Source organism: Leucoraja erinacea, chromosome 32 (genome assembly GCF_028641065.1).
Source record: "Leucoraja erinacea ecotype New England chromosome 32, Leri_hhj_1, whole genome shotgun sequence".
Taxonomy (NCBI): Eukaryota; Metazoa; Chordata; class Chondrichthyes; order Rajiformes; family Rajidae; genus Leucoraja; species Leucoraja erinaceus.
This window is the reverse complement of record NC_073408.1, coordinates 24,690,828-24,704,710: the sequence shown is the minus strand read 5'-3', so window position 1 is coordinate 24,704,710 and position 13,883 is coordinate 24,690,828. Positions and strand designations below refer to the sequence as shown.

At 46.0% G+C, this 13,883-nt stretch overlaps 1 protein-coding gene across 6 annotated transcripts in view; it reads left to right on the top strand.

Annotated features, from left to right (window-relative positions):
- LOC129712461 (rho GTPase-activating protein 32-like) overlaps positions 1 to 13,517 on the top strand; it is a 570,135-nt gene extending 556,618 nt beyond the window's left edge. For all 6 annotated transcript variants that reach the window (XM_055660923.1, XM_055660920.1, XM_055660918.1 and 3 more), the window contains 2 exons: positions 2,087 to 2,418; positions 8,264 to 13,517. In XM_055660923.1, the coding sequence (XP_055516898.1) occupies positions 2,087 to 2,418; positions 8,264 to 10,576 (2,645 nt within the window). In that variant the 3' untranslated portion in view covers positions 10,577 to 13,517. The remainder of the gene's footprint in view (positions 1 to 2,086; positions 2,419 to 8,263) is intronic.
- Positions 13,518 to 13,883: the final 366 nt, after the last annotated feature.

Sequence of the window (13,883 nt, the reverse complement as noted above, 5' to 3'; positions counted from 1 at the left end):
TGCCCTTCCTTAACGTGACCCACATGTCTCTCTCCCGTGGTTTTGGAGTGACCACCTCTCTATAACTCCCCTCTATGACCTCCTCACTCTCCCTGATCAGAGCGAGGTCATCGAGCTGCTGCTCCAGGATCCTAATACGGTCCCTTAGGAGCCCCATCTCGCTGCACCTGGTGCAGATGTGGATGTCTGGAGGGCCATCCGACACCATGACCTCCCACATCTGACATCCAGAACAGTATACTGCTCTGACTGTCATTCTCCCGCCTTACCCTGGATCTGATACCAGTATAATACAAAAACACTGCACCTTTACTAAAACACTGCACCTTTAACCCACTGTACCTTAACTAAAGCACTGCCCCTTTAACCAGAAAGCACAAATGCTAACCTGATGTTGCACCCAATCAGCTGCTTCCTCTAGTCTGCTTCCACCAATCAGCGGCTTCCACCAGAACCCTCCCTATGGAGTGTGGAACGTTACGGATTTTGGTAAAAGCCCTGACCCTCCTCCACTGCACCAACGGTCCTGGGCCTCTGTGAAAACAAGCCCCGCGCCCGATTTATATACTCACCGCCCTGACCCTCCTCTACTCGCTCCAACGGTCCTGGGCCTCTGTGAAAACAAGCCCCGCGCCCGATTTATATACTCACCGCCCTGACCCTCCTCTACTCGCTCCAACGGTCCTGGGCCTCTGTATAATAAAAAGCTTTTGTTGCGTGAATCTATCTGAATCTGCCTTACCCTGTCAGGCCTCTTGTAGTTTCATCAATCATTCTTCTCTCACTCCTTTGCATGTTCCAGTTTGTTCTGTCTACTAACCACTCTCTTTTACATGTATTTGTCACAAAATTCTCTGCTCTCTACTGTTTTGTACCTCACCCCACCTGCCAGACTCATTAAACCCTCTGGAGCAACTATAGCAAATCTCTCTGCCAGGATATTGGGCCCCCTCCTGTTCTGGTGCAACCTCTCTCTTTTGGAGGTCACCAGTAGGGATTCCAGTGGTCTAAAAATCTGAATCTCAGCCCCCTGCACCAGCTTCTCAGCCACATATTTGTCAGCCCTGCCTCCTATTCCTACTCTCACTGGCACGTAGAACCTGAAGTAATCCAGAGATTAATATCTTTTTTAACCCAGGTTTAATTTTTACCTGTGTTTTAATCTCCTCCTATAACTCTGTATATTCACTCTGCAGCATCTCTTCCCTTTTTTCTCCTCATGTCGTTGGTACCTATATGTACAATGACCTCTGGCTCTTCACCCTCCCCCTTGAGAATTTTCTGCAACCCTTCAGAGACTTCCTTGAATGACCTGACTATGGGTGACCTGACAACGAAACCCTTCTGAAGAACGGTTTCGGCCCAAAATGCTGCCTATTTCCTTCGCTCCATAGATGCTGCTGCACCCGCTGAGTTTCTCCAGCTTTTTTGTGTACCTTCCTTGAATGACCTACTCCCTCTACCTCTCTTGATGATCACCCTGCTGCCTCCACCTTACTTGTTGCCCTCTCTCTGGAACGCCTGTCTATTCTGCCTGATCCTGAGCAAGTTCCACCACTTAATGTGGTCAGTCAGATGCTGCAGCTGGACTCGCTCCCCACAGGCGTAGTCACCAGGCTCACTGGAAGCTTCCCTGATCTCCCACATCTTGCAGGAAGATCAGATGACTGCCTTGACTGCCATCCTGGCCACGGATGACTGGGTGGGCCAAAGAGCCCGTTTCCATGCTGTATCTCTAACTAAATGTGCAGGAGATCACAGATCTTGTGGCGGATCATCGATCGTGAAAATGGGTAAAGGGGAAAGTTGAAGAAGACACAAGGAACTGCAGATAGACACAAAAAGCTGGAGTAACTCCAGCAACTCTGGTCAGAAGGAATGGGTGACGTTTCAGGTCAAGACCCTTCTTCAGTCCCTCTTCTCAGACAAAGCACTTGGAAGTCAGACACAGCCACTCCCAAAATGCCATCCACTGGAGCCCAGCGCCTTTAAAACAATGGTGCATACTCGTAATGCCACGTGGGACCGTACTCAAAGGTAAACGACCGCTTTGTAAATGAATGAAATGCTTCTGTTTTCTCCACAGCAACACCTCCAGTGGAATCCTCGCAGGAAGCTCCAGCGGTTAGCTCTGTGCCTCTGATTCCACCACCTCCACCCCCAAAGAGTGCCGCCCGCCTGCTGGCACTGGCTCTGGCAGAGAGTGCCCAGCAGGCCACCGCGCTCTCTCAGAAGAAGCCTCACGCTGGGAATCAGCATCTTTTCACTGCACCGTCGACAGAGCAGTGGCCAACAACTACAGGCCCTGCACCACCCACGGTCAGCTATCCAACAACAGTGCAGCCTAGTGTGGATCCGCAGCCAGCCACATGCCAGGCCCCGTCTAGCACAGCGCCAGGGCTCACAGCTGCAGGACAGGTAAGCACATAACCTGGCCACTGGACTCTGGGAATCAACTGCAACATAGACAGGAATTCCTCTACTGAATGTTTGGTTATAGGAAATTGATTCAAACATCAATCTTGGATGCTATGTTTCAACTGGAGTTTTTCAATTGGCATAATATTTTTCTAAATGGTTCACCTAATCCATTAATGGGATGCGGGCCAACATTTATTCAACTTTTCTAATTGTCCTTGACAAGATGGTGGCATCTATCTTTTTGAAGTACTCTTGGCTGCATTACAAAGACTTTGTAAAATTGTAAAAGCAAATTTGCAAATCTGAAATAAAAACAAAAAATACTGTACAGGTGGCAACAACTCATGTGTTCAGCCCAATGATGCTTTCCAAAAATGTTCGAGATCAAGCACCTTTCATGATGTACAGAGAACGGGAGATGTAATGTAAAGGGCTATGACTGTATGGAACACAGGACTGGATAAATGACAGGAGGAGTGACTGTAGCAATGAGATAGGTTGCAAGAGTGATTATGAGAGGCACAGAGTTTTTATCAGAGGATTGTTTCCATGAGGTTACATTGAGCTGTGATGGAGCAGTGTGGAAACTGATGTCCATATGTGATTGAGACAGGAAATTAAGTGGCAACTGGAAGTTTTTGTTAGATAGAACTAAATGCTGGAGTAACTCAACGGGACAGGTAGCATGTCATTCTAGGTCGAGACCCTGATTTTAGATGATTAGCCATGATCATATTGAATGACGGTGCTGGCTCGAAGGGCCGAATGGCCTACTCCTGCACCTATTTTTCCATGTTTCTATGGGACATGTTGACGGATGGAGATAATGTTGTCATATGTAGCCATGGATTTCCATGGGCTTGTAGACTGCAGTCTATCCCCTGAGGTGATGTCTCAGAATCCATCAACCTAGGCTACAGTGCTGAGTGTATCACATGGATTAGGATAAAGACGGGATACAAAAGTACTTCTCACACAGCATGGTTGCATATGTTTCAGCTTTGTCTTTTTATGTTTTCCATTTACACCATGAGCGTAATTCAGTAGAGGGCGATTCAAGGAGTCTTCTTGCACCAGCTGTGTAGATGTCATCACCATTGACAAGTGAATGTGACCGGCCTCCAGTACTTTGAACTTCTCCACCAGTGGTGGAGTTGCTTTGTTTTGTGAATATACACTTGTAAGTCTGTATTCAAGGAGGGTTCGAGCAAACCTGAGTATGGTGGTAACATAGTGAGTTAAATTAACAGAATAATAAATCAGAGACATCATTTTACATCCCACTGTTGCAGTTGTGGGATTTAAAATTCAGTTAATTAAATGACTTGTGGCTTAAAACCAAAATTAATCTCAGTAATGGTGTGCATAAAACTAAAATTCTTCAGAGACTTCCTTGAATGGCCACATAGGTCATTACTAACTAATGAAATGAATGGAGTGTTGCAAATGTTCATGGACGTCCTGCATGGCAAGAAATCTGTTGTGCTTGCTTGGTCTGATCTATATGTAATCCCAAACCCATAGCAATGTGGTTACATCTTAGAGAAAAACAAAAGCTCTAAATGCTAGATATGGAAGGAAATAGTTCCCATTTCAAGTGATGGCCTTTCTTCGGAACTAACACAATCAGATCCGTTGTGAAGAAATGTCCACTTGTCATGTGAACTCAGTTTCTCTCTCTGCAGATGCTGGTTAACTCTATAATACCCTCTGAAGTGTACTTGTGAGGCACTCCATGTTGTCACTACATTACTGCAGTTGTTCAAGAGGTGGCCCGCTGATGCATTCTCCAGAGTAATCACAGATGGGATATGAATGCTAGCCAGCTGTGCTCGATTCCAGAAAAGGGAATAAAGGTGAAAAATGAGTATAGATGTTGATCATGAGCCCGTATATTGCCAATACCTTGGTGATGGTGACAGAGATGTGACACATAGTAGCTGCTGGACATTTACAAACATCACAATAAAGAGGAAGAAGATTAGACGTTGTTGCCTTCCATCACTGAGAAACGTGGGGAATCCGCTGTGGGGCATGTTTATGGTAACTTTTATGTAGTTGTGTGTCTTGCTGCTTTTTTTTAGTATGGCTGTATGGTAATTTGCATATCACTGCACCTTAATTGGTGCACGTGACAATAAAAGACCTTTGAAAGCTACGAAACATCAAATGGCATAGATCTGCTTCTTGGTGAGTTAGCTTTAGTTAGAGGGCTCCTTCTACCCAGGTTACTGCCAGAAGGACATTCCTCTTCACTGTGTTAGGAATTAGCTTGCAAACCGCATGCCCTTGGGATGTGGGGGGAAACCAGAGCACCCAGAGGAAACCCACGCCATCACAGGGAGCACGTGGAAGCTCCACACAGATAGCAGGCAAGGTTAGAATCGAGCCCAGATCTCTGACGCTGTAAGGCAGCAACTCTGCTAGCTGCAAAACTGTGCTGCCCACAATCATAGTTTGTGCTGCTCCCACTCATTCCTATCTCTTCACAATTTGCCCATTCAGTGGTGGCATTACTGAGTGACCCTAGATGATCACCATGGAAGACTTATCCTAAAATGCTTGTGATATACCGAGCATTTGATTCCTTAGCTGACAAAGGGTTTTATGTGTGATTATCAGGAGGTTAATTTCCTTATGTGACTTCATGTGGGCTAGACTCCATACTGAGGACTGCCTTCAGTCATTCTCTCCTGAGTATATAGCACCTTTACAGTGCTTGTCCTGCTCTTGATACCTAGAGCATCAGAGATAATGGTGGAGACCTGGACGTTAGCAAAGTGTGATCTGTAAGTATAATAGTATTTAGAAAGGAACTGCCAAACATTTTAGCTCTCCCCATTCCTACATTAACCATTCCGTCCTGGGCCACCTCCACTGTCAAAGTAAGGCCACACGCAAATTGGAGGAACAGCAACTCATATTTAGTCTGATGAAGGGTTTCGACCCGAAACGTTGCCCATTTCCTTCACTCCATAGATGCTGCCTCACCCGCTGAGTTTCTCCAGCATTTTTGTCTACCCTCATATTTAGTTTGGGCAGCTTACAACCCAGCAGTACAAATATTGATTTCTCTCATTTCAAGTAACCCCTGCATTTCCCCTATCTTAACACATTTGCCACCCTAGTCATCCTGCCAGTTTCATCGATCACATCCATATATCCCTTCATTATCACCTCTTCCACAGCCAACAATGAATCATTGTGGGCTCATCCTTTCCTTGGTGATCGGTGCCAGCTCTGATTGGTTGCAACCTTTTCATACCTGTAGTTTTATTCACCCCTGACTCTCAGTCTGAAGAAGGGTTTTGACCCAAAACGTCACCTATACTTTTTCTCCAGAGATGCTGCCTGATCTGTTGAGTTACTCCAGCATTTAGTTTGATAGTATTGCCTGTTTACAGGACTCCCAATTCAAATGTTTGGTTCCAGACATTCACGAGAAACACTCAGTCAGTTGGGTTTTGTATGTCTGAATCTGGTGCCTGGGTCAATCATGGGTGATCAATCTGGCGTTACCCTTTGTCATGATACCTTGATGCTCGTGAGTAACAACACAGGTCATATCTGAGCCAAGTTAATAGTCAGTCTCACCAGAGTGGGTCTGGAGCCACATACTCACTCTACTGGGTCAGCATTAAAACACACGAAAGCAGGAGCAGTTCACTGAGCCCATCAATGCAGTCGTGTCTGATCCATGCAGGTCTCCACTCATCTTTTGTGCCAGTTCCTCAGTTCTTTCATTATGGTATTCTTTTCTACCAAAGAAACTCAACAGTGTTGGGTGACCTTTAATTGATTGCTTAATATCCAATTAGCCGAACCATCATTCATGCCTTATTAATAGTTAAAATGTTGAATAATTTAGTATAGCAATGGGTAGATCATCAGTTCCGGCAAAATTGATGTGTATGATAATTTGTTCCTTCACTAAGTGAACAGGTTAATTACAGTCTAAGGTTATCACTACTCTGACAATTTATTGAAACAATGGTCTTGGTTTAAATAGCTTGGTATTTAGAACAGAACATAATCCCACCAAAGATCTTCTTAACGTTTGAAATCATTAATTATTCATAAATTATTTGCAAAAGGAGTGAGATGATAGAAACGTAAAAATATAATTCAAGCTGATTATACAGATCATAGGATTGCATTGGAAATAATTAACTTGAGTTTAACAAGTGGGGATGTACATCTTGTACATGAGTCATTATAACTGGATGAGATCTGTATCAACGGGAACTCTCCCATGCCAACTAGAAGAGCTGAGAAACAGAATTATATACATGAAAAGTCCCAAATCTACACCTGATATATTCCCATGTTTGGGTGGCACACTGATGCAGCGGTAGATTTGCTGCCTTACAGAGCCAGAGACCCGGGTTTGATCCTGACCACAGGTGCTGTCCGTACGGAGTTTGCATGTTCTCCGTGTGACCTCGTGAGTTTTCTCCGGGAGCTCTGGTTTCCACCCACACTCCAAAGGTGTGCAGATTTGAAGGTTAATTGGCTTTGGTAAAATTGTAAATAGTGTTAGCTTACAGGGTGATCGCTGGTCAGCACAAACTCGATGGGCCGAAGGGCCTGTTTCCATGCTATATATCCAAACTAATTATACAATTTCTTGTTTAGTAATTTATTTTTAAATCACCTTCTTTTGGTGTTGGACCTGATCTTCTATGTTTAGTTGGATTTGCCAAATCTTTCTAAATCAAATAAGGAGAGACTAGTTGGTAGAAGGGTCACAATGGAAGATTAAGCATCTTCAGTGGTGTGGGGAAAAGCTCTTTACATGGCGAGTAGTTATGTTCTGGGATCTGTTGCCTGGAAATGTGGTAAAAGCTGGATTAGTTGTAGCTTTCAAAACCTTATTGTGGAAAGAGGATGTCAAGTTGTAGTTGTAAAGGAAAGAGCCAGGAAGCAGGCCAACCGTCAAGAAGAAAGCATGCACCTACTGGGCCACCATCCCCACTGTGGGGTTATAGTTCTCTGAAGAGTACTTTGTTCCACTCTTACAAACACGCACCAGGAGTGATTTCCTCACCTTAAATTCTGTTTATTTTCAGTTGTTCTAAGAAAGTTCATGTCATATTAATATTAAGCTCTCACGTGGGTATGTTTTTTTGTGTTAGAATCTGATCATTACAGTTCCATTGTACCAATTTTGGCACTCTTCACTGCTGAACCCAACATGTAATCCACAAACAAGAACATCACAGTGCCTGGCACTCTGGATGCAATTATCTGCCTTTACTTTCCAAGTATGAAACTGTAGTTGTTGCTCTAGATATAACAGATGAAAGAGAGGGAAGCAGCCTTCGCGTACGTTTAAATGCAGTGTACACTTCAATGTACTTTGATAAAATGTTAGTGTGTTCTATTAGTTCCACAGTGAATGAGTGGAAGATTTAGTACCGTGCATCTGGCATTACAGTCCTTGCTCTGAGCCCCTCAGGAAAGCTGTGCACTCATACACAAAACGTTTAGGGATCTTGGGTTAACAGCAATGGTTCAGCCTGGGAAAGAAAATTAAAATGGGAGGTTGCTAATTCCACATCACCAATATTCAGACATCAAACCTGGACAAAATAAAACAAATGAGTCAGTATGTATACAAGTCGTACTGACCTGTTGAGTTACTCCTACCTGGAGTAACTCAGCAGGTCAGGCAGCATTTCTGGAGAAAGTGGATAGGTGACAGTTTGGGTCAAGACCCTTGGACAAAAGAAACATTCACACTACAAGATGAGCGAGTAGAAGCACCAGTAATTGAAAGCCAGAATTAAATAATTCCCAAAGCTGGTATTTGTTGTATCATCTGTGTTTTTCCTCTTTCTAGGTTCGAACGACAGTGGCTCCAGGAGCTCCGGTGAAGCCGTCTGAGCCACGTGAACCTGAACAGGTCTGGTCAGCGTTCAGCCCCAGTAGTGGCTGCGTTAATCGCCCAGCCGCGGGTGTGGATGTCCACTGTGGGCATCAGGGGAAAGCAAGAGACAATGTCCAAGCACCGGCTATACACCCACGGGCAGAACCTGTCCCTGTGGATCACACTGTGTGCAGTGCCACTCCACCAGTACCACCCCTCCGATCAGCGGAAAGCAGGGCGCCACCAAACCACTCCGCGCCTGATACCATTACAGCCTCCAATTTCCATTCATTCCTGGCTTCGACAACCATACCGTCATCCATTGAGGATGCCTTACCCCAACCTCCTCCTCCTCCTCCTCCCAAGCCACCTTTTCTCTGCCAGTCGCACCCTTACCATTCCAAGGTGGAGTCCTTGCCGGATATGGACAACCACTCCCACCAGAAGCACACCCACTCCAAACCCGTCATGTACCAGTGCCGGGCTGACAGCGCCCCTCAGCACTTACCCTATCCATCCCGGTCGGAGAGCACTCCACAGCATCTGCACTACGGTTCCCGGCCAGAAAACATTTCCTCGGGCACATCTCGGTTCAACAACTGTACCAGCCAGCCCAAGGCAGCCTCCGTTCACCTTCCCAAACATCGACCGTCGAGGTCAGATTACGTCCCGGTGGGGAATCCTGCCATGCGGCCATTTGTGTGTCCACATTCCCAGTTTGAGGAGCCTGTATACCCAGCCATAAGGCGGGTACATTCCCTGCACGTGCCGCCATCTTCCATCAGGTCGGTTCCCATTTCCAGAACTGAGGTGCCCCCAGATGATGAGCTGTACTATTATCAGAGACCCATCTACCAGTACAAGCCATGCCAGCCACCTCCACCTCCACCTCAGTCAGATTACCACGTCACTCAGCTGCAGCCATACTTTGAAAATGGTCGTGTTCATTACAGGTACAGCCCTTACTCCACTTCTGGGCTGAACCTGCACGGGACGGACTGCATGTTTTATGATCTGGCAGATGCCTACGGTTCAGTCAGGCTAAGGCAATTCCATTCCTTCACCAGCCGAGATATCCCACCTTACATGGGTAGATTTCAGGGTAAAATCTTCCCGTATCCTAACGCACCCCACTACCCCCACAGCGGCGCACATGCCAATGCAATGAGCCGCGAACACAGCTTTGTGAGTCGCGATGTGCCCCCGTCTCCGGATGCAAAACTGGCCCACATGGTGTGGGACCCAGAGGAGAAGTCCCGCTTCCAGTCCATTCGGCGAGAGGTTCGGAGCCGGCAGAAGACCAGGGGGGTGGTGATGTCGCAGTACGACAACGTGTCCCCAAACTTGCAGGAGGAATTTGGTGGCCTGGAGATTCACCATTCCAGAAGTAAGTCCGATCCTGGGAAAACTGGCATGGTGACGAGCGAGGGAAAGGAGAGGTGGCATCCTGCTGCCTCGAAGACCCCAGACATTGAACCACAATACGTCCGCCACTCCCCAGACAGTGAGCTGGGGCCATATCTCCAGCCATCAACTCCTCACCACTTACCATTCGGAAATGGGCAGATTGAGAAGCCAGCTCTTCCTCAGAAACAGAACCCCAACAGGACCAGAAGGCCACATGAAACTGCGTACGACCAGTCGCTGTACGATTCCTGCCAAAGGTCCACAGACTCAAAAGGGGGGCACGTGTACAACACGCACTCGGCCCTATCAGCAGGCTATGGCTCTAAGCACAGGCCCGATCTCCCGGATTCACGAACATATCCATCCGCAAGTGGCAAATACGTACTTTCTTCTCACGAGCCTTTGCAGATGTACGAAGATCCATTTCGGACAGCAATGGACAGGCCGGATTTAGAGAGAATGAAAGTAAGAGGCGGTGGCGGGGACCTGCCGACCAGAGACTGCTACAGCAAGGAGGCCGAGGAGCTTGTCAAACCACTGATGTCGGGCCAAGTGGAGAGGAGTTACGGCACCAAGTATCAGCAGCATGCTGAGCCACTGGCAAGGGAACAGTCTCTCTCCTACCCATATCCCTGCCTGGGTCACGCAAGCAGCAAGAGGCACAGCACACTGACGGCCATGTCTCAGTACGACAACCTGGATGACTGTCACACTCTGGCTCAGCAGCAGAAACGAGGCTTGGGAGGGAGTGCCCCGTTTGTCCCTCCCAGCTACGGTCATCCCCAGGCCAGGACATTTAGCACTGCTCTGGGCCAAGGAAGCTTCTTATCTACTGAGCTGGCATTGCAGAGGTCTGAAGCAGAACTACACGTGGAATGAGCAGAAATTTTACTCTCTACAGTCTCTGCTGGGCAGTGGACTGTTTTATTTTTCAAAAGATAACCCAAGTACTGTTTTTAAATGCAAAATATGTCGAATATTGGGCCTTGTGTGTTGTGTATTTTGAGCACATGTATGAAATGTGAGATTGCATTTTGTGCCCTTGGTGAATGACTCGCAGCTTAGTGTTTAGCCTTGTCGAGACTCTGCACGAGGATCAACAGTTAAAGGGATTATCATCCTAAATTCCTTCTGATGAGAAACATTATTGTTCAGTGGAGCTGCTGAGGAGAAGTTGTTAAATCCCTGTCTCGATCAAATCCCCATGTCATACAAACTATATTTCCTCTATTCGGCTGGCTCTGTCTCAATTCCCCTCACCCCCAACCCACACTGGCACACAGATGCACAAACACACACATGGACACAGACGCACAAACACACACACGCACACAGATGCACAAACACACACACGCACACACACTTGCTCATGTTGCAGGTCTGCCTCGGTTGTGTCGACACTCATCTCACAACTGCATGACTCGGGGGTTGAATAACCATGATCTGGAAGATTTTCTTCATCTGTGTAAGCAAACCAGGCTCAGAAAATTAGTTCCTTTATAGTTTGAAATTGGTTTGTTAGAAGTACAGAGCCAGTCCTCCACTTGAGTTTCTAACTGAGCATCCGTGGTGACACATCACCACACAATATGCCATCTGGCTAATACACAGTGACCACCTCAGTGCCAGTGTTATCCAGAGGATGTTCATGCTTGAGGGTTAGTAAATTCAGCCAATCTTAGATATATCTTTTAGAACCTTCTAAGTAGGTACTCATGTACTGTTGCAGGGGTTGTAGCAAACGGGTTGTGCATTTAATTGGCTATATCAAGGTTTAACCACTGCCATGGCCAGGTTAGAGTCCTCGACAGATCGACAGTGCAACTGTGCTGCCAGGCCACGGCCAGCACTCTGCACCATTCGTGCACTGTCAGAGATGGCTTTGAGAAGGGGTCAGTGAAAGTGAATGGTGCTCCATCACAGACCTCGGCAGCAAGGGTCCTGTGTAAAGATTTGAGGTAGATTAAACGGCAGGTCTGGTGTCCATGTGAGTTGCTGGGCCCAGCATGAGAATGTTTGCAGACAGATGTAATATTGTTTCAACTAGTAATAGAAAGTGGGGAACTTAACATCACAGAGTTTTCATCAGACCAGGAGATGAGCAAGCTTTAAACAAGGTCAGAGCTTGGAGTTGGGAATAAGTAGATGTGTGGAACAGTGGGCAGAAATATAATGTTGTAGGTGGTGTAGGGGGTATGGGAAATGAGTTGACTAAAGGGACAGTGGTCTAAGGTGCAATTGGTGGAACAGACACGGAACAAGCAGTTCAGAAGAGGTGTCAATGTCGGGGGAGGCTTGCCATGGCTTGGGAATGTGAGGAAAGGTAGGTAGATTCTGGGGGTGCAGATCAGCATATCACCATGTATTAAACTGGGGCCCCCACCTAAGCACCAGCCCACACTCAGTGTAGCCATCCTCTATTGACTGTAGAGCTGTCAACCAAATCTATTGCATCGGCATTGATGTAGTTATAACACCTGCTGGCCAATGGATAATAAAAATAGCCAGAGAGTTATGTTCTTAGTGGAGAAGTTAGCAGTTTAACCAAATGTGTAAGTTTAAAGATGGTGAGATACCCAAGTAAACTAGTTGAACCATTGTGAGTGGTTGTTGGAATGTTCAGCCAGCAAGGCAGCAGGAAGCAAGGCTGCACAAGGTGAATGTGTGCAGGGAACATGTCCTGGTAATTGGATCACTTCATCCAACCCCTACTAAATTATGCACACGCAGTAGGTAGACTGAAGCAAAACCCTTTCTGCAGCTCAGTTCTGCACAGTTTAGCCGTGTGTGTGTGCTCTTGTGCATGATCTCTAGGTCTTTCCATCAAATGCTAAACTAGTTTGATTGTGCATTATTTTCAGTGATTAGGACACTACTGTGACAAAACAAAGTGAAAAGCAAACTGAGAGGTTTGGAAATGTCCAGTGGATGTGTCAGACTATGAGTGCAGGGTGCGTTTCAGATGCCACGACATGAACCTGGATATCAGGTGCACTGCATTTCCAGCATTTTCAAATGTTACTTTAGATTACCAATTATCTTTCAGCCAGGGATGAAACCCTCTCTATAACTAAGATTCTTAACAGACAGGAATAATGATTTATCCTCAGTAATAATTACTTGCTGTGGTAGCGCCTGTAAACTTAGCCATCACTTCTCAATCAGCAAGCTTGTTTAGCTTCCTGCAACGTGCTCCATATAACATAGTGTAAAATGGGCTCTGACCCCCTTCAAGTTATCATTAAATGCATTGTCAGTCGTAATATATGAAGGGGTCAGTGTTGCTGCAGCTCCAGATAGAGATAGCTATTGTGTCACCCGTGGTAAGAGCATGAAGTGTATGTTTCACCCAGTGCCTGAAAAAACAAGTCAAGGTCGTTTGTACTTGTGCTAATGAGACATAATGTTTGAGAAACACATCAGTGGTTTTCTTTAAGAGAAATATAATAGCCCAAGATTGCAATACATCCAAATTCCTGATGAATCCACTACTGGGAAACCTGTCACCTGGAAATTAATTGCAACCCGTCATTCATCTCTATTTTCTGTGTCTTTTTGAGTTTGTCTTGGTGTAAAGAGTGATACGCAAAGCTGGTGTAATGAAGTGTAAATACTGGATCTGTTTGTGAGTCCTGTACATACTGAGCATTTCCCCACTGCTGGCTGCTGCCAATTGTGTATTGGAACAAGAGGTGATTTTTCTTTTCTGTTCTTTTGTACTGAATACTGATGAAGCTGGACTTGCACAATTCAGCAGAATTGCATTGTTCCACCACACAGGATCTCAGCATTACATAAAAAAGGCAACATCAACTAAAAACATCTCAGATGTGGTTTTCTTGTGGTTTAATGTTGAAATCTTATGACCATTAAGGGATTTGCAAAGCGATCTGCACAAAATTCAACGATAATGTCCACATATTATATGGGGCGGCATGGTGGCACAGCGATATAGTTGCTGCCTTACAACACCAGATACCCGGGTCCGATCCTGACTATGGGTGCTGTCTGTATGTAGTTTGTACGTTCCCCCAGTGACAGCGTGAGCTTTTTCAGGGCCCTCTGGTTTCCTCCCACTTTCCAAAGGTTTGTAGGTTAATTGACTTTGGTTGTAAATTGTCCATAGTGTGTAGGTTAGTGCTAGTGTATGGGGAATGCTGGGCGGTGCGGGCCCGGTGGACTGAAG